General features: G+C 37.1%; 4 protein-coding genes and 1 pseudogene across 4 annotated transcripts; 2 read left to right on the forward strand and 3 right to left on the reverse strand.

The window, feature by feature from the left end:
• Positions 1-617: 617 nt before the first annotated feature.
• LOC139189562 (uncharacterized) lies at positions 618-4,171 on the forward strand. Its single transcript, XM_070808539.1, has 8 exons — positions 618-813; positions 1,255-1,340; positions 1,517-1,554; positions 1,648-2,127; positions 2,315-2,998; positions 3,329-3,459; positions 3,565-4,064; positions 4,166-4,171. The coding sequence occupies exons 1-8, from the start codon at positions 618-620 to the stop codon at positions 4,169-4,171; spliced, it is 2,121 nt and encodes a 706-aa protein (XP_070664640.1).
• A 112-nt stretch (positions 4,172-4,283) lies between these two features.
• Positions 4,284-4,808, reverse strand: LOC103413373 (probable F-box protein At2g36090). The gene has a single exon (XM_070808540.1). The coding sequence runs from the start codon at positions 4,806-4,808 to the stop codon at positions 4,284-4,286; it is 525 nt and encodes a 174-aa protein (XP_070664641.1).
• Positions 4,809-9,915: 5,107 nt separating this feature from the next.
• On the reverse strand, positions 9,916-10,513 carry LOC103413374 (outer envelope membrane protein 7-like). The gene has a single exon (XM_008351839.4). The coding sequence runs from the start codon at positions 10,411-10,413 to the stop codon at positions 10,144-10,146; it is 270 nt and encodes an 89-aa protein (XP_008350061.1). The 5' UTR covers positions 10,414-10,513; the 3' UTR covers positions 9,916-10,143.
• Positions 10,514-11,633: 1,120 nt separating this feature from the next.
• On the reverse strand, positions 11,634-13,947 carry LOC103413375 (small nuclear ribonucleoprotein SmD1a). Its single transcript, XM_008351840.4, has 4 exons — positions 13,784-13,947; positions 13,602-13,678; positions 12,075-12,266; positions 11,634-11,956 (listed from the first exon to the last, which is right to left on the reverse strand). The coding sequence occupies exons 1-4, from the start codon at positions 13,795-13,797 to the stop codon at positions 11,895-11,897; spliced, it is 345 nt and encodes a 114-aa protein (XP_008350062.1). The 5' UTR covers positions 13,798-13,947; the 3' UTR covers positions 11,634-11,894.
• An 804-nt stretch (positions 13,948-14,751) lies between these two features.
• Positions 14,752-21,560, forward strand: LOC103413385 (uncharacterized; annotated as a pseudogene).
• Positions 21,561-22,548: the final 988 nt, after the last annotated feature.

Raw genomic sequence — 22,548 nt, forward strand, 5'->3', positions numbered from 1 at the left:
TGAAAATTAATTAGAAGTTTAATAGAGGTGTGAGTATTAAACCCTAAATTAATTACTAATTTTTATATTAAAAAATTATATAATAAACATGTAAATTCATTATCACAGTAATGCTAGGGACTTGAATCAAAATTTGAGAATTAATAAGCTCTTAGTCAATGAACAGTAAAAACTAGGGACCGGATACTAATTTTTCCTTTATCTAAACTATAAAAAAATCAAAAATCAAACTCAAGTGAAGAGTAAAATACACTACTTTAACCAACTTAGTTATGGACTTTTAATTAAAAAAAACTCAGAAATAGTATAAACTAAAAAATAAACCGTATATAAATTGAAGTTCAGTGTCCATTCATTTTATTTTTGGATTATTATGAACGAGTCTATTTATGCTTATTTTTCCTTTGCTCGCGATGTGCACGAAAACCACGAGGTTCATATGCATAGGAACAATTATAAGAACAAAAACCTTCCATTTATCGAAACAAAATTTCAATCGAAGAGTACAAACGTGGAATGTTTTCTTAGAGCAGTTCCAGTTAAACATGTCCGAAACAAAAGAGGCAGCACTTTTGTTTGTTCACAAAACATAGTAACAGAACGATACCAACGCGGCAATGCCGCTCAAGATTCAAAGCCTATCTAACCGGCTCTCGTTCCTCATCTTCTCCTCTTTCAGCTCGTTCTGTACTATCAGTACAAGTGACAGGACTCGAGAATTTTGCTGTAGTTTTTGTTCCGCTGCAGCTCAGCGCAGGGCCGGTCTTGAGAGTAGTCCGAGCAAGCGCCCGTCTAAGGCCCTCATTTCAGGAGGTAGAATGAGAATTTTGAAGTGCCAATAACAATTATAATTTTGTAGTTTGACTAAAATATCTAAATATGAAATTATAAATATTTTTTTGGAACTTGCCGTGTAGCGCTGTCTTGAAACTTGGCATACAAAGTGCCTTGGGTGGGGTGCAACTTTAGCAACAATTCAACTTTTTTTTTTTTTTGGAATTTAACGCACAGCAAACTGGTGGTAAGGTGAGCCTGCGCCTGTGAATCGGTTCTTTCCCACTTACAGAGGTCAGGTAACCTCACTGATCAATGCTTCTCTTCTTTTTCTGCTTTTTTTTCTATAATTTAATTTGTGAGTGCTGTGTTTGTAAATATAATTAGGATTTTCGATTCTAGGGTTTATGATTTGTTTATTTTAATGCATATTGTTTATGCGAAATCAGAGTATTCACTTGTCAAGTGTCTATATTGCAGTTATAAAATTCGAACTTGTGGATGCACTTATCAAAGTGGTTAAATCTCTTCATGAAGATAATTGGATTATGGATGCACTTAACAAGGTTGGTTACTTTTGTTTCCTAACTAGTTTTGGTTCAAGATAATTCAAAGTTTCGATAGATGTTGAATTTTACCATATTTTTTATGCGCCTTATTTTGTATTGTATCAAACTTTTGTGTTGGGTAGTGGGTGAAATTTGAATTTTAGTTTGTTTCTCTGTCAATTTGTTGTTTACAGAATATTGAGTTGATTGTTGACTGTGGGGTTGTGATTTCGTGATTGAAAAAGAGTTGGTTATCATGCCTCCTATTAGAAATAGTAAGCCCACTAACAGAAACATAAAGTATCTCTCTGGGTCTCAAAAAAAGAAGAAATAAGGAAAAGGAAGAAGCATTAATAAGGTCTCAAGCTAGATCTCTTAGTAAGTTTTTCAAGAAACAAGATGATAGTTCAGTGAATGAGGAACAAGGGAATCATGACAGTAATGGGGAGAAAGATGAATTCACAACTAAGACTGATAACGAAGTGCAAGATGAGCGATATGAGCCTATATCTGACGATGGTAGTAAAGAGCAAGAAGATGAACCTCTGATTGAGACTGACATTGAAGAACATGATCAAGCTAATGAGAATGGTAAAGATAATGAAATTGTCTTTCCTTTGAATATTGATGATCCAGGGAATTGGGATAAGATTGATCAAAATCCTAGGGACATGTTAGCGGAAAAAAGTCCTAAAAGAGTTGATGATGTTGCATTTCCGAAAGATAATTCAGATAGGCATTTTTCTTCTGTACATTACATTAGAAAATTGCCTAATAGGGAGACGCAAGATAGGAAGTGGCTAGTGTACTCATGTTCTTTGGATGTAGTATTTTATTTTTGTTGCAAGTTATTCAAACAAATTGGAATCAAGATTTACCTAGATAATAAGGATTTTAAAGATTGGAAGAATATTGGCCATAGGCTTACAACTTATGAAACTAGCAAGAAACACATTCACTACATGAGTGAATGGATTGAATTGGAAAAAAAGATTGCAAAAATGTAAAGCAATTGATGAAAGTGTGCAACAACAAATCAGTAAAGAGAAAGAACATTGGAGACAAGTGTTATGGAGGATAATTGCTGTTGTGAAAAGACTTGCAAAAGTTACTTTGCCATTTCGTGGAGACAATGAAATGTTGTATGAAGAGAATAATGGAAATTTTTTAAATGTGATTGAAACGATTGTTGAATTTGATCCTACAATGCAAGAGCACATTCAGCGTATTGATACACATGAGACTCATTACCATTATCTTGGTCACAAGATTCAAAATGAATTGATACAACTGTTGGCAAGTGAGGTCAAAAGTGAAATCATAGCAAGAATCAGAGAAGCAAAGTATTTTTCAATGATAATTGATTGCACCCCTGATGCTAGTCATGAATATCAAATGTTTCTTATAATATGGTGTGTGGATGTTACAAAAACTCCAATAAAGTTTGAAGAATTCTTTTTAGAATTTCTTAATGTACATGACTCAATAGGGCGTGCACTATTTGATGTGCTTTTAGGTGCATTGAACACTCTTAAACTTGATGTGGATGACATAAGGGAACAAGTTTATGACAATGGTTCAAATATGAAAGGCAAAAATAAATTCTACACTCCATGTGGCTGTCATAGCCTTAATCTTGCACTTTGTGATATGGTCAACTATTGTCCTAAAGCTATGTCTTTTTTTGGAGTGATACAACGTATATATACATTGTTCTCATCCTCAACAAAGCGATGGAAATTTTTTACATATCATGTGCAAGGAAGTTACACCCTCAAGCCATTGTCACAAACTCGTTGGGAAAAGTCATATTGAAAGTGTTAAACCCATAAGAGAAAGCGCTCAACAGATAAGTGATGCTTTGATTCACTTAGCAAATACTAGTGAAGATCCTAAGTCAAAGAGTGAAGCCGAATCCTTAGCAATCCATGAGTTGGAGAATTTTGAGTTCTTGTTAGGTATATGGTTATTTGGCATGAATTGTTGTTTGCTACTAATACTGTTAGCAAAACTCTTCAAAAAGAAGACATGCATATTGATGTTGCTATTGATCAATTGAAAGGGCTTATATCCATTCTTGATCAGTATAGAGAAACTGGATTTGATGAGGCAATGAATGAAGCTAAGAAAATGGCAAGTGAGATGGGGATTGAGCCTGTTTTTCGTGAAAAACATATCATTCAAAGAAAGAAACAGTTTGATGAGAGTGTTAGTGAAGCGGCAACACAATCAGCAATTTAAGCTTTTAGAGTTGATTATTTCATTTATATAATTGATCAAGCTCGTACTTCACTTCATATCAGGTTTGAACAATTTCAAAAACACAAAGAAACTTTTGGGCTTTTGTATAATTTGAAGAAGTTAAAAGATGTAGACAATGATAGCTTGAAGGGTTTTTGTATTAATCTTGAAGGATTTCTGAAACATGGTGAGCATTCTGATATTGATGGAAAAGACTTATTTATAGAGCTAAGAATGATCTTGAGAGAAACTTTGCCTAAGGAAATAAATCGGGCAATGGAAGTGTTGAAATATATAAGACAAATGGATGGTCGTTTCCCGAATGCATGGGTTGCTTATCGTATTTTGTTAACCATACCAGTTACAGTTGCCTCTGCAGAAAGAAGCTTCTCAAAATTAAAGTTGATCAAATCGTATCTTCGATCAACTATGTCACAAGAAAGATTGAATGGGTTAGCTATTTTGTCAATTGAAAAAGAATTGGCTGAAAAGTTAGATTATGTAAACTTAATGAGTACATTTGCATCTAAAAACACGAGATGTGTAAGTAATGTTTGCTATCTTTCTTCTTTGGATATGAATTCTAATGATTTTTTATGTAGAAATGAACCTTTTCATGTATTTAACGAAACCTTATCTTATACATATAAATGTACAACGAGTCAGGTATCAAACAACTTTAGGGCCCCCACTCGAAGCCTCGCCTAGGCCCCCAATTTCTCAGGGCCGGCCCTGGCTCAGCGCTTCCTTGAGCATAAGCAAACTGTTTCTTCCGTTGAAGCAGTTGCCTTCCATGTCTTCGAACTGCATGCTTAGTTCCGTTAACTTAAGAGTTGTCTGAACACCTTCACCTTCGGTGCAAATCACTCTGAGCTTCAAACTGAGGATGCATTCTACCACTTGACAAGGAAGGATGTCTATGGCGGGAAGAATGGATCCAAAGAGCATCACGAAATCCTTGTCCGTTGGCCAATGTCTTTGACCGCCAAGAGGGTAACAGCAAGCAAGATTAGCGGCTTGCTTTATTTTTCCATTTGCAACAATCCAACTAAGCCAGAGTCCATCTCGCAGCCCCCTCCATAACTTCCCATCCCTCTTTTCTGTCTCCATTGATGTGATCGGTGGTAGACCATTAGCAGCGGAGAGGAAAACTTCACCATCGTTGTCATAATCTGTATCTGCATGAGTTAGAAGATCGCAGTTATAGAAACAACCATTGAAGCCATCTGCATGGAAGAGAACCATTGAGCCGATTATTTTGTCCTATACCTGATGTCCACAAGAGAACCAAAATCCGATGGTGAAATACTTTCGAATTCATCCATGTCACCGTAGTATTCAGACTGAGTCCATTCTTCAGGATACTCGAGGTAGTCATTCCGTCGATACTTGGAAATTTCCTCGTTACAATAAGGGGTGGTTTGGGAGTGAGGTGCTTAAAAAAAAGCACCCATGAAAAAAAGCTGTGAGGGTTTTAAGTGTTTGGTAAACTGAAAAAAAATGGTTTATTTTGGAAGCTGCTGTGAGAATAAGCTGAAATCAAAGGAAAAAGCTGAAGCTGCTATTTGCAGCTTTGGAAAACTGGCTTTTTTTTCAAAGCACACGGAGCTACAGTGCTCCTTTAATGAAAAGACCCATTATCAGACTGTTTTTTTTTTTTTCCAAAAGTACTTTTACAAAAAAGTTTACCGAACACTCTGCTGATTTATTTCACAGCCGCTTATTCTCACAACAGCTTTTTTTTCAAAGCACAACAATACCAAACCAGCCTAAGGGGGAAAACAATCTGCATAAAACTTTCGGAATCCACCAATGGATAGAATCAAACCTTGACGTCTTCCCGATTAGTGGAAGGCCACTTGGAAGAGCAGACATATTCCCACAATCTTTCTTCCTTTGAGATGGAACAGAACGCTGCACTAGCCAAAGTTGGTCCGTCAAGACGCTTCAGTACTTCGTAGAAAAGGTCTGCGTTCAAAGATGCCATTTTCTCGACTTGTGCAACTGACATTTGCAACAGATCTCTGATCATCACGGAAACAAAGCAAATGTTAAATTCAACAAGATCTCTCGAGACAATCACAGTTTATGTTCTATCCGACACGATAGTTAGACAAGCTGTATCATCAATTGCCATAAAAATCAAGGGGCAAAACATAATGTGCTTCACGTAGAGTAGTTTTCGGAAAGTAACGAGAGCTAATCAACAACCACCATGGGACTCGTTACAGGTTCTATGACTACGAGTAACCTCGTCTAGTTGTAATTGAAGTGCTGCCGAAAAAAGAAGCATCGAAAAACAAAGAAACTAGACAACAAGAAAAGGAGAAAACAGGAAATCACACACATCTTCAAACATACTCAAGAGTTTCAAGCCTGAAAGTTCTTTAAGCAGAAGCTTTGTAACCAAGAATTACATTCCTTTCAATATTAAGAACTCCCCGACTAAATCTAATATCCAACCGTTGTTCTCTTCACTCTCGAAAGTGAAGTAAAAACGACGGAGGTACAAGAGAGGAGCCAAGACCACTTACATAGATCGTATTACAAACCAATCATGAAAACAGTAAAGCAACAAGGTTAAGGGGTTATGAGGATAAGTAGATGTTAGTGCCTAAGTTGCCAACGTGCAAGTGATTACAAGCTTTAGGAAAGAAAATACTTGCATATTGAACGAGGGACGTTGTTGTGCGATTAAGTGTAGCCATAGAGTCGCCAAACATTACAAATCCGGATTTAGGGAAGAACAAAAATCATGAAATGTCTCTATCGAAAATACTGTTCTTCATCACCAAAGCCTCTAAAGATGCACGTACACATTCACAATCACGATCAGTTGCAATGAACTAAAATTTGGAACAAGAAGTAACCCAATAACATTTTGTTCTTTAGCTTTTAAAGGTTCATGACCTAAAATATAAGGAGAAACAAGAACAACATGGATTTGATCATATCTCGGGCACATGAGGCATCTACTTCATCATTTTTATGCGTGTGATATTTTACTTTAAACTAATCTACACTGCGGGAACGTCATTCGTGTTAAACTGTCCCACATCGGTGGGGTGAAGAAAACCAAAGGGGTTTAAATAGTATTACCCCACTCTAACTAATACCGAGGCCTTTTGTGGTAAAACCCCACACCTGACGGATTGGGCAGGTGGTTAAGTTGGGGACAATATCGGTGTCGTTAGAGTGGGGCGGGCCCGGCGATTCAAAAATTCCAACATGGTATCAGAGCCCACGGTTGCGGGCCCTTGCAAGCCAACGAGCTTGTGTGCAAGCCAACGAGCTTGTCACCACCTGGAAGGAAACAAGTCTGAGCTGTTAATTGCAAGCCAACGAGCTTGTCACCACCTGGAAGGAAACAAGTCTGAGCTGTTAATATAGAGACGACCGCTGAGTTCCATTGAAAACAAGTGGGCCCAACATGAACCGATCTCTGAGTTTCAATTACCGATGTGGATCTCCGTGTGAACCACTAAATGAGGTTACACGTGAGGGGGAGTGTTAAACTGTCCCACATCGGTGGGGTGAAGAAAACCAAAGAGGTTTAAATAGTATTACCCCACTCTAACTAATACCGAGGCCTTTTGTGGTAAAACCCCACATCTGACGGATTGGGCAGGTGTACTACAACTAGTAAAGACCAAACCCAATTAGAAGGTGGACAGGGTGGAAATCTTGAGGGGCAAGAAAACAGCTCTGGTCCTTCAGACAAAGTACCAAGTTATAATCTCGATGCTTTCTATGCTTTCTCGTGTTTTGATCAGTTCTATGCTTTCTTGTTGCTCCCTTTTGTTAAATAAGTTAAAATTTCAATGCCTTTCAGATGCTTTTATATCGTATCCTTACTATATCGTGTCCTGTCTCCGTGTATGTGTCTATGCATCGTAAGAAACTAATCATTTGCCTAATCAACATTAAGAAACAGAGAGAGAGGAACTGGGTTTTGTTTTACTAACTTCACTGATCAGCCATGAGCTCACACGAACAACAAAGAAGCTCCAAACATAATCAAAGATTCAACCTTTAATTTTTTTGAGGTTTCTAACGTGAGAAAGGCAGGAACATTTGAGGAACCCAGATGGCAGAATCCGATAATATCTTGTTAATCAAATCGAACCGGTTTGTGCGTCACTTTCCATGTTAACAATTTTCATATGTTTTTGGTGGAAGGTTACTGCTGAAATCACTTTGTCATTGTCCATCATCAATCATATTAGTAATTCCATAAAAAAAAATTGTTAATTAAGAATTAAAATAACAAAAATACCCTCAATTTAATAAACAATGAGACAAAAATACCCTCAATTTTTGTCATTTTATCCTTATTTAAAAGAAATTTAATGTACCGAACATCATCAGTTGGTATAGTGACATCGATCTTTATTTGCTTGAAAATGCCCTAAGCTCAGATTGCAGGAAGGACATATAATAACGGATGATTACGTTTTCCGTTTCGAGGGTTGAGCGTAGAGATTGTTATGGTCCCCTTCAGCCTTCGCTTAGCTCCATGTAATTGGCGTACAAAATTAAACTTTCATGTAGTTATGCCAGAAAATAGTGCTATGAATTGAATAACACCATTAGACTTGATTTTGTGCCAAGTCTTCAGTTAGTTCTCAGTATTCCATTTGATTTTGTGCCAAGTCTTCAGTTAGTTCTCAATATTCCATTTATTTTTTTAAAGTCTTTTTCCCTCCCTTTTGCCCTAAGCCTCTGTCACATAATCAAATTTTCAAACCAAAGCATCTCTAAGTCTTCGTTTCATATGTCCAAACCAAATTAATCAATTTTCTCTCTTCTCATCATATCCTCACATCTCATTCCTGACATAGGAAAGAAATTTCATTGCGTCTCTTCCTTGCCCTAACTCACTTTTCCAAAAACACTAACCCCCTCCTGCTCTTAAGTAAATCTGACCTCACTCGTGCCAACGTAGCTGCAAGCCTAATTATGCGGCTCTCCTATATAAGATTCTTCACCTGAGATATCATGTGTTTACTATCACATGAGGCATGACTCACATTAATATTAGTTATCCTATATCTATATAATCTGGTATCAAATCGTCATAGTAGTTTATTCCATGCATGAACTCATTTCAAGTAAGTAAACATGCTCTTAAGTTAGTCATCAATTCCCACTTGATTTCTTCCTATTTACCTTGGATTTTCAATTTTGTCATGAGCTCCATAATCTTTCAAAATGTGTAGATTTGTCCCTATCGTCTAATTTGTCCAGCTATCTTGAAAATAAGGGTTATACTCGTCCTTACGAATGGCATTGCCGATAGAAACGACTGAAAATTCAACCACTTTTAACACTTGATGCGAGGAGGAAGGGATAAGAGGAATTGACACGTTTTAAAAGATTAGAAGGCTCAGAAGTTGAGTTGCCAAATAGGAATTAGATCATAGGTTTGCGCCAAAGCCAATTTTTCCAATCAATTTCTTATCTACGATAAATTGAGTAACTCAAACATAACTTTTAGACAATAAATTTCAACACCTATATAGTGAAAGTAAATGTCGTGAAAGTAATTGGTTTTGTTCAACGAACTTGTAACCCAAGCGACTAAAGTCATCTCCAAAGTGAAGCCCACCAGGCTAAAACTTTGCCAGAGGGCTATCGAGTTGGCCTAAGTTGGCCTAGTACCCAACCCGTTTTATGGGCTCCATCCAACAGCTGCAGCTGCAGCTGCAACGAGTTGGACAGATCCAACGACCAGGGTTGGTACCAATTGGTACTATAATTTACATTTATGTTATATTATTTGTTTAAGAGTGTTCTGGGGAGCAGAGCAAGCATAAGTTTTTGTCATGTACTTGGGACTGTTCCGAAAAATTATTCGTAGTTTAGTTAAATTAATTAATCAATTTAAAGAATAAATTTGAAATTAATAAATTATTAAAGGATTATGTTTTGCCTATTCAATTGAAGATGACATATAAATATGATCTGATATCGTTCATTAAAAAATAATTTCTTACAGAACTATAATCCAGAAGAGAGCCAAACATGGGCTAGAATGGCCTAAAAGATGTATGGAAATGTCCGTGTTCGAGTCCCCTTCCCAACTCGGCTCCAGGTTCTTATGGGCTTTAGGGATAGTGTGACGAGACGTGGGCCTCAGTACAACAAGCCCATCATCACAGAGGGCCCAAACATATACCCAAGTCAACTGAGTCCAAACAACCCAGGGATTTCTGTAAAACCATGGGTTTCTAGAACAATCTACGTCTCTTCCACGAAAAGACGCCCTCGACTCGACTCCTCCTTCAGTAAAAATTGCAATTACATACAGCAAACAAATCCAAAACCCTAAAATCTAAAATTTAGAATCTAATTATAATTAACAAGCATTAATTAATAGTGATTAAACAGAAAGAAAAATTCAAAAGCCAGCAAGTCCCTCGATTCTAAAATTCCAACAATTTACGAATTCACAGTAAACAGTAACAAAGCTCTTAAAATTTGATTAATCCGAGATCGTAATATTCCAAAACCCCCATCGTTATTGCCTATCGATTCGGTGCAGATTGTACCAGTAGTAGTAGTGTTCGAGTCCGCTACCTTACAGAGGTGCAGAGGCTTCGTCGACGGCGATCTCGGCAGCTTTAACGGTGGCCTGGGCAGCTTTAACCGTGGCCTCGGCAGCTTTAACGGTGGCCTCGGCAGCCTTGACGACATCGTCTTCGTCGGGATCGCGGGCCGGGTCGGACTTGTTCATGCCGGAGCGGGCTTTGTCGAGGAAGGGCTTGAAGGCGAGCTCTATGGCCAGCCATCCGACGGCTAGGGCTCCGAACACCACCGCCGCTTGCTTCGCTCCCGACGCTTTTCCCATCGCCGGTTTCTTTTTCTTCTGTTGAAAGAGTTTGACGAATTTGAAATATTTGTGGCGTTGATCTCTCGGGTCTCGTTGCAGGTGCCTGAGAATATTGAGTTTAATATATATATATATTTATACAGATGTGTTATTCACACATTCATTTTTACTTCTCTCTCATTCCTTGTTAATTTGTCTTCTTTGATCTTCTTCAATTCATCCAATCCAACGGTTGAAAACTAAAAAAATGTGAGAGAAGTAAAAATAGCTATGTGAATATCACATCTGTGTGTGTATATATATATATATGTGTGTGTGTGTGTATGCACGGTTTGTTTGGATTTTGGTGACAAGTGGATCAATAAACCAGGATAGGAATACGATGTCGAGGCCCCGTGTTTGGTAACAAGTGGATCAGTAAACCAGGTAGGAATACGATGTCAAATTACTTACTCTTTCTCTGTTATTAAGGGCTTGTTTGGATTGCTTATGGAGTAAAAGTGCCTTCTAATTTTTAGGTGCTTCTAAATGCGTTTGACCAAATTGTCAGAATCAGGAGAGTTTTATACAGAAGCACATGCTTCAAAATACACTTCTATAAAAACAGTCGAAAACATGCCCGAACAAGAGGTAGTTTACTTGCCGACCATAGGGAAATGGAGCTTGCTTACTTAGTGCTTGCACTAAAGAGGAACTATTAGGTTTAGTCACTAACAAATTGCTCATATTTATAAAGAAAAGCCAAATCTAAAGAACACATCTAGCCATTTTGTAAAACACTTTCGGTTCGTTTTGGAATTGCTTCTTGAAAATACACTTATGCTCAGAATCACCATCAGGCAAAGCACTTCTATTAGAAGCACTATGAAATTTTGCATAAAAAAGCAAGTGCTCACTGGACAAACACTTAATTAAGTGCTTACTCAAAAAAGTGTTTTAGGATTGTAACTTTTTCTGTCAAACATGGCAAAAACCACTTATGGTGATCTAAAAATACATTTAATTGTTTTAAATGTACTTCTAAACATACTCTGAGTCATTGCGTATAAATAGCCTACTGTTTTCAGACTACAAATGGCTTTTGAGTAGTCCGCTTAAGAACTTGTAATTCAAATGGTTAAAAGACACTTCGTCGGTCATCCGAGATTCTACAGTCAAACACAATCATAACAAAATTAACAGTAGTTTTTACACTATCAGGATTCGTTACGAATTTTAACCCAAGCAAAAACAGCAGCTAAGCCAACATTTTATATTCATATGCTATCAAATCTCAGTAAACATTCATCAACTTCACACAATGCCTCGACAGTCGACACCCAAATTGAAAATGAAGAACTAGATATGAGATGTCAAAAGCATATTTGATCAGCTTCTTAACAAAACTTAAAGAATTCACTCGGCATAGACAACAAATTAAAGTACAGTACCGCAACAAGATCACAATGACAAGTTCCTTCCTACAGAGGTTGTGTCTACATAACCAGGTGCAACAAAAATTAACGTCCGCGGCCACGTCCGCGACCACGTCCACGGCCACGTCCCCGTCCCATAGGCCTCCCTGTAATTGAAAATAAACAAAGGAAATATATTTACATGATTAATGGCAAGTTCAAGCGTGATAGCAGAGGAATGAATACATTTAGAAAGTTTTTATGATAAACACAAGTCTGCAGTACCTGCAGTTGGCTTCTTGGGCTTGACCCTAGGTGTCTCTTCAACCAGCAAAGTCTCGAGATTCAGGCTGTCAGGAAGGATATAGTATCGAATGTTGTTACCCCTCACGCTGAGATGATCCAGAGTCACTGGGTTCTTCCCCTTGAGTGTAAGTTTCACCGTCTTCAAATGAGTATTCATACTGATATCCACACCTGTAACAATAAGCAAAGTTACCAATCAGAATAGCTACTTTTCCGTCCCTGTTAAGTAGTTGAAAACAACCCATGTGGAAGCGTGCATCCAAATCAAGATTACAATCTATTTATGAAGTTTAAGTTAAAAACTCTAAATTTATCTCCACAAGGCAGTCCAGTTGCAGAAAGCTGAAGCTTCTTCAACCTTTACCGGATGATATTACTCACTACACAGTGATCTTCTTTGGTGACTAATAACACAACCAGAGCTGTTTCGCAGATGTATTTATACTACGCATGTACAGAAATGGTCATACTTTTCATTACAAACATTGTCTAATGTTTGAAAAGCCATAATAAGCTTTCAGTGTCTGTAACGTGAGCATCAAACTTAAAAGCATATTCTTGCCAGTCCACATTTTAAACTCAAATGTTGTGCAGATATTCTGAAGCTTCTGCTGAGATAAGGAATTGATTATCATGCAATAAACGGAAGTAATCATGGGTGCTCGTGCAGATTATGTGCTGAAAATGGCATCCATAGTTTAGAGATAAAGCAAAACTACATCCCAACTCTCAGGAATGCAATGCTGAGCACACTTCTAAGCTTTGAGTCTCCGGACTCTCTGAGCCAGCAACTTTAAAAGGAAAATAGAAGCATGTTGCAGTACACAACAGATTTTGACATATGTTTGTTCTCCGCATAAAGGATAAGAATTCCCCAGGAATTCTATCCGTCGGAAATCACAATGACATAGATGCCCGGAAAATGAACATATATACTATAATAATCAATTGTGGAAACCTGTCAATTTTGTGTGCTACAACTACTTCATAATACCAAGAAAATCATTCTAGTAGTCTCGAACTCTAGATATCCAGATCACCGAGTAATTTAGGCAAGCAGAAAAACTATAATTACTGAATAAGACATTACCAACTCAACAAAATTAGACTTAATTGCATCCCTGGTATACTTTAAACTCGCACCGACTCAATGTTTGAGCAATGCTTCCACATAGTCCATTTATACGAAATGGTAGCACCGGATGAGCAATACCATATTTCTAGAAATCTCCAGAGGAAACAAAGCTCCCGGCTTCGTCCACTGGAGATGCTCCACAAGGAGAAAAAAACAAAAACAAATTATGCATTCCATGTTTCACTATAAAAATCGAAGTCTTCGTACGCAGTATAACTGATACGAAACCGAAACGAAACCTAAACAAGACCCACTTCTTCTATAAACAAGTAAATCAAAATCCAAACCAAATAAAAACCCTATTATCCAAATACCTCACTTAATTCAACAAATTAGAAAGAAAGAGAGTAAAGCGAGGAAATGAGAAGTACCCGTGATGGTTCCGTTCACAACGGTGCCGTTTTTGAGCTCGATCGACACTGTCTCGTTGTTCAACTTCATCAAAAACCTGCAAAATTTCCCAAAAAAAGAAGAAGAAGGCATATCAGTACAAAATCAACGGCGCAATTAACTGAGGAAGAAGAGGAATTAGGGTTTTAGGAGGAAGACGAACCTGACGAGCTTCATTGTGGCGAGAGAGAGAGAAATGACAGCTAGGGCTTCCGAAGCTTCAACCAAACAAACGAAGCGGGAGAGGGAGAGGGGGATCTGTCTGTGTGCCGCACAGGAAGATTTAACTTTAGGGCTCGAGATCGTGGCAAAGGTCCTTTACTGCACATGATACGGTGCGCTTTGTAAGATACCTTAACGACTGGACCAGCCAGCAAGATGGGCTTATGTGGACCCATTATTGTTAAGTTGATTCATGAAATTCAAGCCCAAAACATGAATAACTCAAAATTTGGTTTTTTTTCCTCGTTAATATATAATTCATGTGAAGATACATGTATTTAATGAAATTATTATTAAGATGATGATTGTGTTAAATACATGTAAGTATTTTTTTATATTCTTTTAAATTTGGTTGAAAAATACACTTTCACTTTTTCTGGAACAACATTGATCGATTTTTAGATTGAGTTGCCAAAATAATGAGTTAAGTTAATTTCAGACATTATTTATGATAAAAATTATACATGAATAAAAGTGACGTATTATTCACGTCGCGTCACAAAGATGATTCGTGAGACCATCTATCCATTTCACTGGTAGTAGAGTAAGTTAATTATCTTATCAATGTTTTACTTCGGTACAATTCGATGATGATTTTTTATTTTTTAAATCATTAATGTAGTACGGTCTTCCAAAGGGGAGGACATAGTGGCGGTTCCTCAAGCCTTATAAACGCAGCGTTTCATTGTAATTATTTTAGACTCGTTTAGATATTCTTTTAAAATAACTGAAACTGCTTTTAAATAAAATATTTTTAGGTTCCAAAAGTACTTTAAGTGTTTTCTGCAATAAACACTTTAAGTGCTTTTCTAGAATTTATTTACATTTTTACTAAGAATTTATTCTAAAAAATATTTTTACCAAAAGCACTTTCAGTTATTTTAAAAGAATATTCAAACGAGATCTTAATTTGTTGGCTCTCTCTCTGTTTCTCTCTATCTCAACTTCTCTCTCAAGTCACTCTGATCCATCCAAACCCAAAACCCTAATTACTGTCTGAGTCCCATCGATTCAGCAGATTGAAGAAACCCTAGTCAAATGGTAACACACACAGATCCACATCACTCTTTAATTATGCTCTATCTTTAAAATCCCAATCCCAAAAAGTGGAAAAAAAAATTGAATACAAAAAAAAACGAAAATTGGGATTTAATTGTGTAATCACATCATTTCGATTTGTTAATTGGTTCATTTGTTGGGTTGTGCTTGATTTTCAATTAGGATGGAGAAGATATAAGATTGGGATTCAAGAGAAAAAACCCATATCAGGATTCTGGGTTTCAGAACAGAAATCATCATCAAGCTTTTGATCAACACATGCTCCCTGAAGGTAGGCAATGCTAACACCGATTAGTGATTGGATTACTGTTATTGGTAATCATGGATTAATCATATAGTATTAGTAGTTAATTGGGTTTTCGGGCTTTCGCTCGCGGTGTAGGTTGGGTTGGTTGCCCTGCATATGGTGGAGAAATAAGCTGTATAATTCCATCAAAAGTACCACTTGGTGAGTCTTTCAATGACCATATTGCTGGTGAAACATACACTCCAAAGCAAGTCATTCATCAGCAAAGACTGCTAGGAAGAGAAGTAATTATATTCCTTTTTTCGTAAAGTACTGTACTTTTATCTTGTATGAAGTTGTTATGCTGATTGATTTTTACGTTTCCAGCTCGGTTTAGTGATTGATTTAACGAACACTACTCGTTACTATCCCCTTTCGGATTGGACAAAAGAAGGCATTCGGCATGTTAAGGCAAGTGTATGTGTGTTTTCTGGTCCTAGTTAGGGCTGGTTTGGTATTGCTGTGCTTTGAAAAAAAGCTGCTGTGAGAATAAGCGGCTGTGCTGTGAGAATAAGCGGCTGTGAAATAAAGCCAGTAGAGTGTTTGGTAAACTTTTTTGTGAAAGTGCTTTTGGAAAAAAAATCAGGATGATAGTGTGTCTTTTCATTAAAGGAGCATTGTAGCTCTGTGTGCTTTGAAAAAACTGGCTTTTTTTCAAAGCAGCAAATAGCAGCTTCAGCTTTTCCTTTGATTTTCAGCTTATTTTCACAGCAGCTTCCAAAATAAGCCTTTTTTTTTCAGTTTACCAAACACAAAAATGACCCTCAGCTTTTTTTCACAGTGGCTTTTTTTAAAATCACCTCAATCCCAAACGGGGCCTTAGGGCTGGTTTGGTATTGCTGTGCTTTGAAAAAAAGCTGCTGTGAGAATAAGCGGCTGTGCTGTGAGAATAAGCGGCTGTGAAATAAATCAGCAGAGCGTTTGGTAAACTTTTTTGTAAAAGTGCTTTTGGAAAAAAAAAACAGTATGATAGTGGGTCTTTTCATTAAAGGAGCACTGTAACTCCGTGTGCTTTGAAAAAAAGCCAGTTTTTCAAAGCTGCAAATAGCAACTTCAGCTTTTTCCTTTGATTTCAGCTTATTCTCACAGCAGCTTCCAAAATAAGCCCTTTTTTTTCAGTTTACCAAACACCTAAAACCCTCACAGCTTTTTTTCACATGAGCTTTTTTTTTAAGTACCTCACTCCCAAACTAGGCCTTAGTGAGGTTAGTTTACTTCTTTACTTACGTCCTCAAATTTGTTTGCGCCAGATACAATGCAGAGGAAGGGATTCCGTGCCCGATAATGCAGCTGTAGATAAATTTCTTTATGAGGTGAGCTGCCTGCACTAGTTTTACGATTTCATGGGACCCCCAATTGAAAGTCAAGAAGGAATATGTCTGATTTTGTGATTTTTTTGTTCGCATAGGTATCACAATTTTTCTCCAATAGAACAGACCCAATGAGGTATATACTTGTTCACTGTACGCACGGGCATAACCGCACAGGTTTCATGATTGTTCATTTTCTTGTACGCAACGAATCAATTTCAGTTACCGAGGTAAGTACTTGGTTGTGTGTTAGTTACTTTTGTTCTGATTGAATCTATGCTATGATTCAAGAAATTTTCATTACATCTTTCTGGACTGACAATTCTGCAGGCAACAGATACATTTGCCAGGGCACGTCCTCCAGGGATATACAAACAGGACTATATTGATGAACTGTACAAGTTTTATCAAGAAAGAAAGCCGGAATCAGTTGTTTGCCCTCAAACTCCTGAGTGGAAGAGAGTTTCGCATCTTGATGAAAAAGCAGAAGCTGTGATGCATCAGGACAATGTATGTATTGTTTAACTTATATGCAGATTATTTGTTAGAAACCGCGGTTGTGATATTTTTTGATGATGAAATTCAAATTGCAGTACAGGCAATAATAATACACTAGTAGTTGTGTATGTGTCTGCATGAATTGAGATTGCATTTGCTTGGTAATGCAAAATGGCTCAAGCTTGGGGAATTGTAGTGATACATGACAAATAAATTTAGCAATGATTTTTCCTTTTTCTAAATACTTTAGGATAATGTAATTAGAAGGGAAGCCTACGTAGATTTTTTATGGTTTAATACTCACACTTAATTGTCGGGAACTGGAAGCATTACTTTGTTGTTGGCTGTCTTTTTAGTTGGTTATGATTCTTCTGAGTGGTTTTGTTAGTGATGCATTGAAACATCGGTGCTGCTATTGGCAGTCCAATCTATCTATATTTAGAAAGAGAGGAGTGCACAATGAGATTTTTGAAGTGTCAATAATAGTACCCTTAGAGCAAGTCCACCGGAGTGGACATTGCCCAGCACTCAGTCCAAAACACAGCCCAGCACTCTGTCCATTACCTCCAGCCCGCGCAACAGCCTGGGGCCCAGCCCATGCTGATCTCTGGGCCAGCTCAAAACTGACTTACCAAGAAGCTGGGCAAGTGGCCACGTGGCAACTCCCTGGCTCTTGGATTTGAATATTTTTCAAATCCAACGGTCCATATTAATTAACTATATTAAAAATTATTAAAAATTATAAAAAAATACAGAAAAATTATTAAAAAAAAATACAGAAATTTTAAAAAAAATACAGAATTTTTTTTAAAATGTTATTTTTTTTCTATAAATAATAAAGTTTGTGGTTGAAGAATAAAGTGTATTTGATGAGTTTATGTAATTTCATTTTAGTGTGTTTTTTTTTATAGTTTATTTGATGAGTTTATGTAATTTTATTTTAGTGTGTTTTTTTTAAGTTTATTTGATGAGTATGTAATTTTATTTTAGTGTGTATTTTTTTTTTAAGTTTATTTGATGAGTATGTAATTTTATTTTAGTGTGTATTTTTTTTAAGTTTATTTGAAATTTTATCCGTAATTGGTTAAAAATCTTATCCGAAATAAACTTAAAAAATTAAAAACACACCAAATAAATGCGTTGGGTGCCAGTGCATTTTTTTAGGGGTGGAGATGCCTTGGCCTATTACTGTTCACTCCAGTCTATTACTGTTCACTTGAGTGGATAAATGTGCTGGGTGCTGGCGCAAAGTCCTTAGGGGTGGACTTGCTCTTAAAGAACTAGTTGCAGTTAAACACTTCTAAGTTCTTTGCCCGGAAAACAAATTGCACCTGCCACTTTTGCTGATTGCGACTGAAAGTGGATTTTTCCTTTTGTTTATTTTTTTATTTTTTGAATGTATTAGGAGTATCATGCGAGAAATGAAGCAATGACGATTGATGATGTTTTGGGTGAACGAATACCTTATAACCAGCAAAAATCGATGCAAGAAGCTGTTTATGATTTACTCAAGATGGAGAAAAGGGTAGGTACTCAAGTCTAGTTCGTTGTGTTATGATTTGTATATTAAGATGTAACGTGAACATTTTATTGCTTCACCTTCTTCATGATGTTGCTGTTATTATATTCCGATAAATTTATTTCTGGCTATGTTTTCAGGGTAAAGGGAATTTACAATTTCCTGGGTCGCATCCTGTTTCGCTCAACAGGTTTGTTCCAACAATAGCCATATCAATGATAGTTCTGTACTTCTAGTGGTTTTGACTCTTTTGCTTTTAGCATTATAAACTGAAGATGGTATTTTCTTTTCAGTACGTAATTTAACTGGACGGATGCTTATAAATTCAGTTCTACTAATTTTTCAGCACTTATCTTTGCTAACCTGTTTGCAATGCAGTCTATAGATTAAACAGATATAGAATGTGTTATGGTTTTGTAGTGAATAATATCTGCGCGATATGGGTTTCCAGATTTTACTTTTTAGTTGGTTCAGGCTGGAGACTAATTGCGTTAAGTATTAAAGGCACGGTATCATTTTAAACCTACTTGTTTTATGGTTCATTCAACACTAAATTCAGTACTTTAAGCTGATCTTGCCTCCATTTCCCAGGTTTTTATATCACTTTGTACTCTGTAGGGACAACCAACAACTATTACGACAGCGCTATTACTATGCCACATGGAAAGCCGATGGAACACGTTATATGATGCTAATTACATGGGACGGCTGTTATTTGATTGATAGGAAATTTTTTTTCCGACGGGTCCAGATGCGGTTCCCGTGCAAATTCTCAAATAAGGTGTGTATGTGCTTGCAGTTTTGATACATGGAACACGTCTAGTATCATGTGAAGTTATCTGCAATTGACTCCCTCCTATTTTTGTAATTGTTCTTCATAAGGTTATACCTGAGAAGACCCACAACTTCACTTTACTTGATGGAGAGATGATAATTGACACTGACCCAAATACTCAAAAGCAAGACCGAAGATACCTCATTTATGAAGTTATCTGAAAGGGCCCCTTCCCGCTTCTTTTTGTTTCGATTGTTTATTTTCTAGTCCCCGTATTTCTGGGAGTCTCATGCATTGAACTCCCCTTTTCTGTTTATTTTCCAATCCCATTAGGCTTTATGTAAATTTTTTGGTTTGTTACATAATGTGTCTGCTTTAAGTTAAGATTTTCTTTTTTAATGAATTTCATCATAAGGATACTTCAATATACTGATAAGTTTGTAACCAAAAACGGTCCAGCTGCAATTCCATGAACGGTGGAAGATGCTTGAAAAAGAAGTGATTGAGCCTCGAAATATGGAACGTGATACTCTTTCCAAGAGTGTAGAGCCTTATTACAGATACGACTTGGAACTGTTCAGTGTATGTATACTAACAATTAGAGATTACACCAGACGTTTTTAATTGTGCATATTCTGTTAAGATTGGTGATTTACTTTGTTGTAGATGTTCATCAGGTGAGGAGGAAGGGTTTTTGGTTGCTGTCTACGGTTACCAAGCTTTTGAGGAAATTCATTCCTGGGCTTTCACATGCATCAGACGGTCTGATATTCCAGGTGATTGAGGGGTGTTTTTGTGGTTATGTCGTGTTATAAAAAGAAGCTATGTGATTATATGTGGATGAGGAACAATGGAAACGAGTAATTTGGTAAATTTAGAAAGGTGCAAAATTGTGTTTGATACTGAATTGCCTGTTTTGTTTTCTTACAATAACCTTTTGGTTACTGTTTGGGACTAGCTCAGCTGATTTGTGCTCCTGTGAAGTAATTTGTTCGTTCTGCTTTACGTCAAAATTGTTTCAATTCAAAAATCGATTCTCCTATGATGAGATATCACTAGATTCTAGAGAACAACCTGTTGATGATCCATCTTTTTCAGGGCTGGGACGATGCATATGTACCCCGAACGCATGAAGGTCTTTTGAAGTGGAAGTTTCCTGAAATGAATTCAGTTGATTTTCTCTTTGAGGTTATACGATGACTTTTTCTTTCAAACTGCACCTTGTCGTATTTTAATTTAGTTTCTCAGTTGCAGCCTTGCAGGTTACGGTTTTCTCTTCCACTCTCATCTGTATGAACTTGCAGACAATAAGCTAAAATGAGTTGTGTGTTGACAGTTAGGAGTTGATGGCCGCGAGCTACTTTTTCTGAATGAGCGCGGAAGGAAGAAGCTAATGGGAGGCTATAGGGTTGTTTTTAAAGGTCGAATTTTTTACATTTCTCTATTTCTTTTATATTTACCATCCGGTTTTGTTTAACGTAATTGTAAAGATTAGACATGCATGACGGATGAAATTTTAGTTCCAGCTCCAAATGTCGGGTGGCTTGTGCTGAACTGCAGGATTCTGCATTCTCGACAATCATAACTCCACACTTTCGTAGCTCTCTAGTTGTCGGATTAGCTTGGATCTAATACCTTGGTGTTCCAAATTCAACTTGCAGATGAACTGGATCCTGCTTTTTGTTCGGGGAAGATTATAGAGTGCGCGTGGGATGCCGAGCGAAATGTATGGGTGTGTATGCGGACTAGGCCGGACAAATCAACCCCGAATGAGTTCAATACCTATAAGAAGGTACCAATATCATGTTGCTATGTTTTGTTTTGTTCTTTTTTCCCCCTGAAATCAGCTTTTGTTTAGGACTGGTGAAACTATGTTCTCATCCCAAGCAGGTAATGCGAAGCATAAACGATAATATTACGGAGGAAGTGCTGTTGAAGGAGATTGAGGAGATTGTCCGTCTACCCATGTACGCTGACCGAATACGCAACGACATTAAGGCGCACGAGCACACATCGTCTTCCCAGCGCCGGTGATTTGGGGTGCCAAATAAACATACCACCAATCAACGCGGATTCAGTTGAACCCTAATTTCATCAACCGCCTAGTCATGTGGTTTATGTTTTTGCCGTCACATCACATAATTAATTTGTAATCATGATTAGCAAAAAGCATCATAGTTTTTGTTGTTATAGATCCGTAGTGTACAATGTACATTAGCAATGTGTTGATCAATCAATTTTTATTGGGTAAAGTACAAAAAACTACCTCAACTATTAGTGTCACGACACTTTCATACCTCAATTGAGAATGTCATACCTCATCTTTAGAATTTGGTCCAATGTTATACCTTTCGTTACTTGGCTTCCGTTACTTGGTTGTTTACTTTTTAGTTGAATGCTGTGGGTTGATTCGGAGCCCACTTTCTATTAAAAAATCATTAAAATATTATTAAAAACTAAAAAAAATTATTTACTATTTTTTAAATATTAAAATAATAAAGAAAAGTAAAAAATAAAAATAAAAAACAACTCTCAGTTTGTCCCTCCCCTCCCCTCCTCTCTCTTCTCCTCATCTTCATCTTCTTCCCCCCACTTGCAACCCCCAACAAAAAACAAAGAAACAAAAAAACAAATTCCAATTTGTCTTCCCCCACCCCCTCTTCTCCCTTCTGCAACCTAGAAATAAAATAAAAAATAAACCCAAATCCCGTCGGCGAGAAGATGGGTGCGCGGAGAAGGTGGAGGATGGGTGCAGAAGAGGATGTGGAGAATGGATGAGAGTGGTGGATATGGGGTTGGCAGGGGGTTCAATTTTTTTTGGGGGGGGGGGGTGGTTCGCATTGGAATTTTTTTTTCTTTTTCTTCTCCTTCTTTTTGGGTTCCCGAGGGGGGAGGGGTGGACGAACTGGGTTGGGTTGGGGATTTTTTTTTTTTCCTTCTTCCTCCTTTTTGGGTTGCAGGGGGTTTTGGGAGGGGGGGAAAGGGATGAACAAAGGGATTTTTTTTTAATTTTTCTTTATTATTTTTAAAAATATTAAATAAAGTTTTTTTAGTTTTTAATAAAAATTTATTAATTTTTTTAATAGAAAATGGGTCATGAATTAAGCCACGTCAGTATTTAACTGAAAGGTAAACGGCCAAGTAACGGAAGGTATAACATTGGACCAAATTCTAAAGATGAAGTATTTTTTTGTACTTTACCCATTTTTATTCTATTGATTACTCGTTTCGAATTAGTGGGTGTAATGTTGATTCATTA

Source organism: Malus domestica, chromosome 11, assembly GCF_042453785.1.
Source record: "Malus domestica chromosome 11, GDT2T_hap1".
Classification (NCBI taxonomy): domain Eukaryota; kingdom Viridiplantae; phylum Streptophyta; class Magnoliopsida; order Rosales; family Rosaceae; genus Malus; species Malus domestica.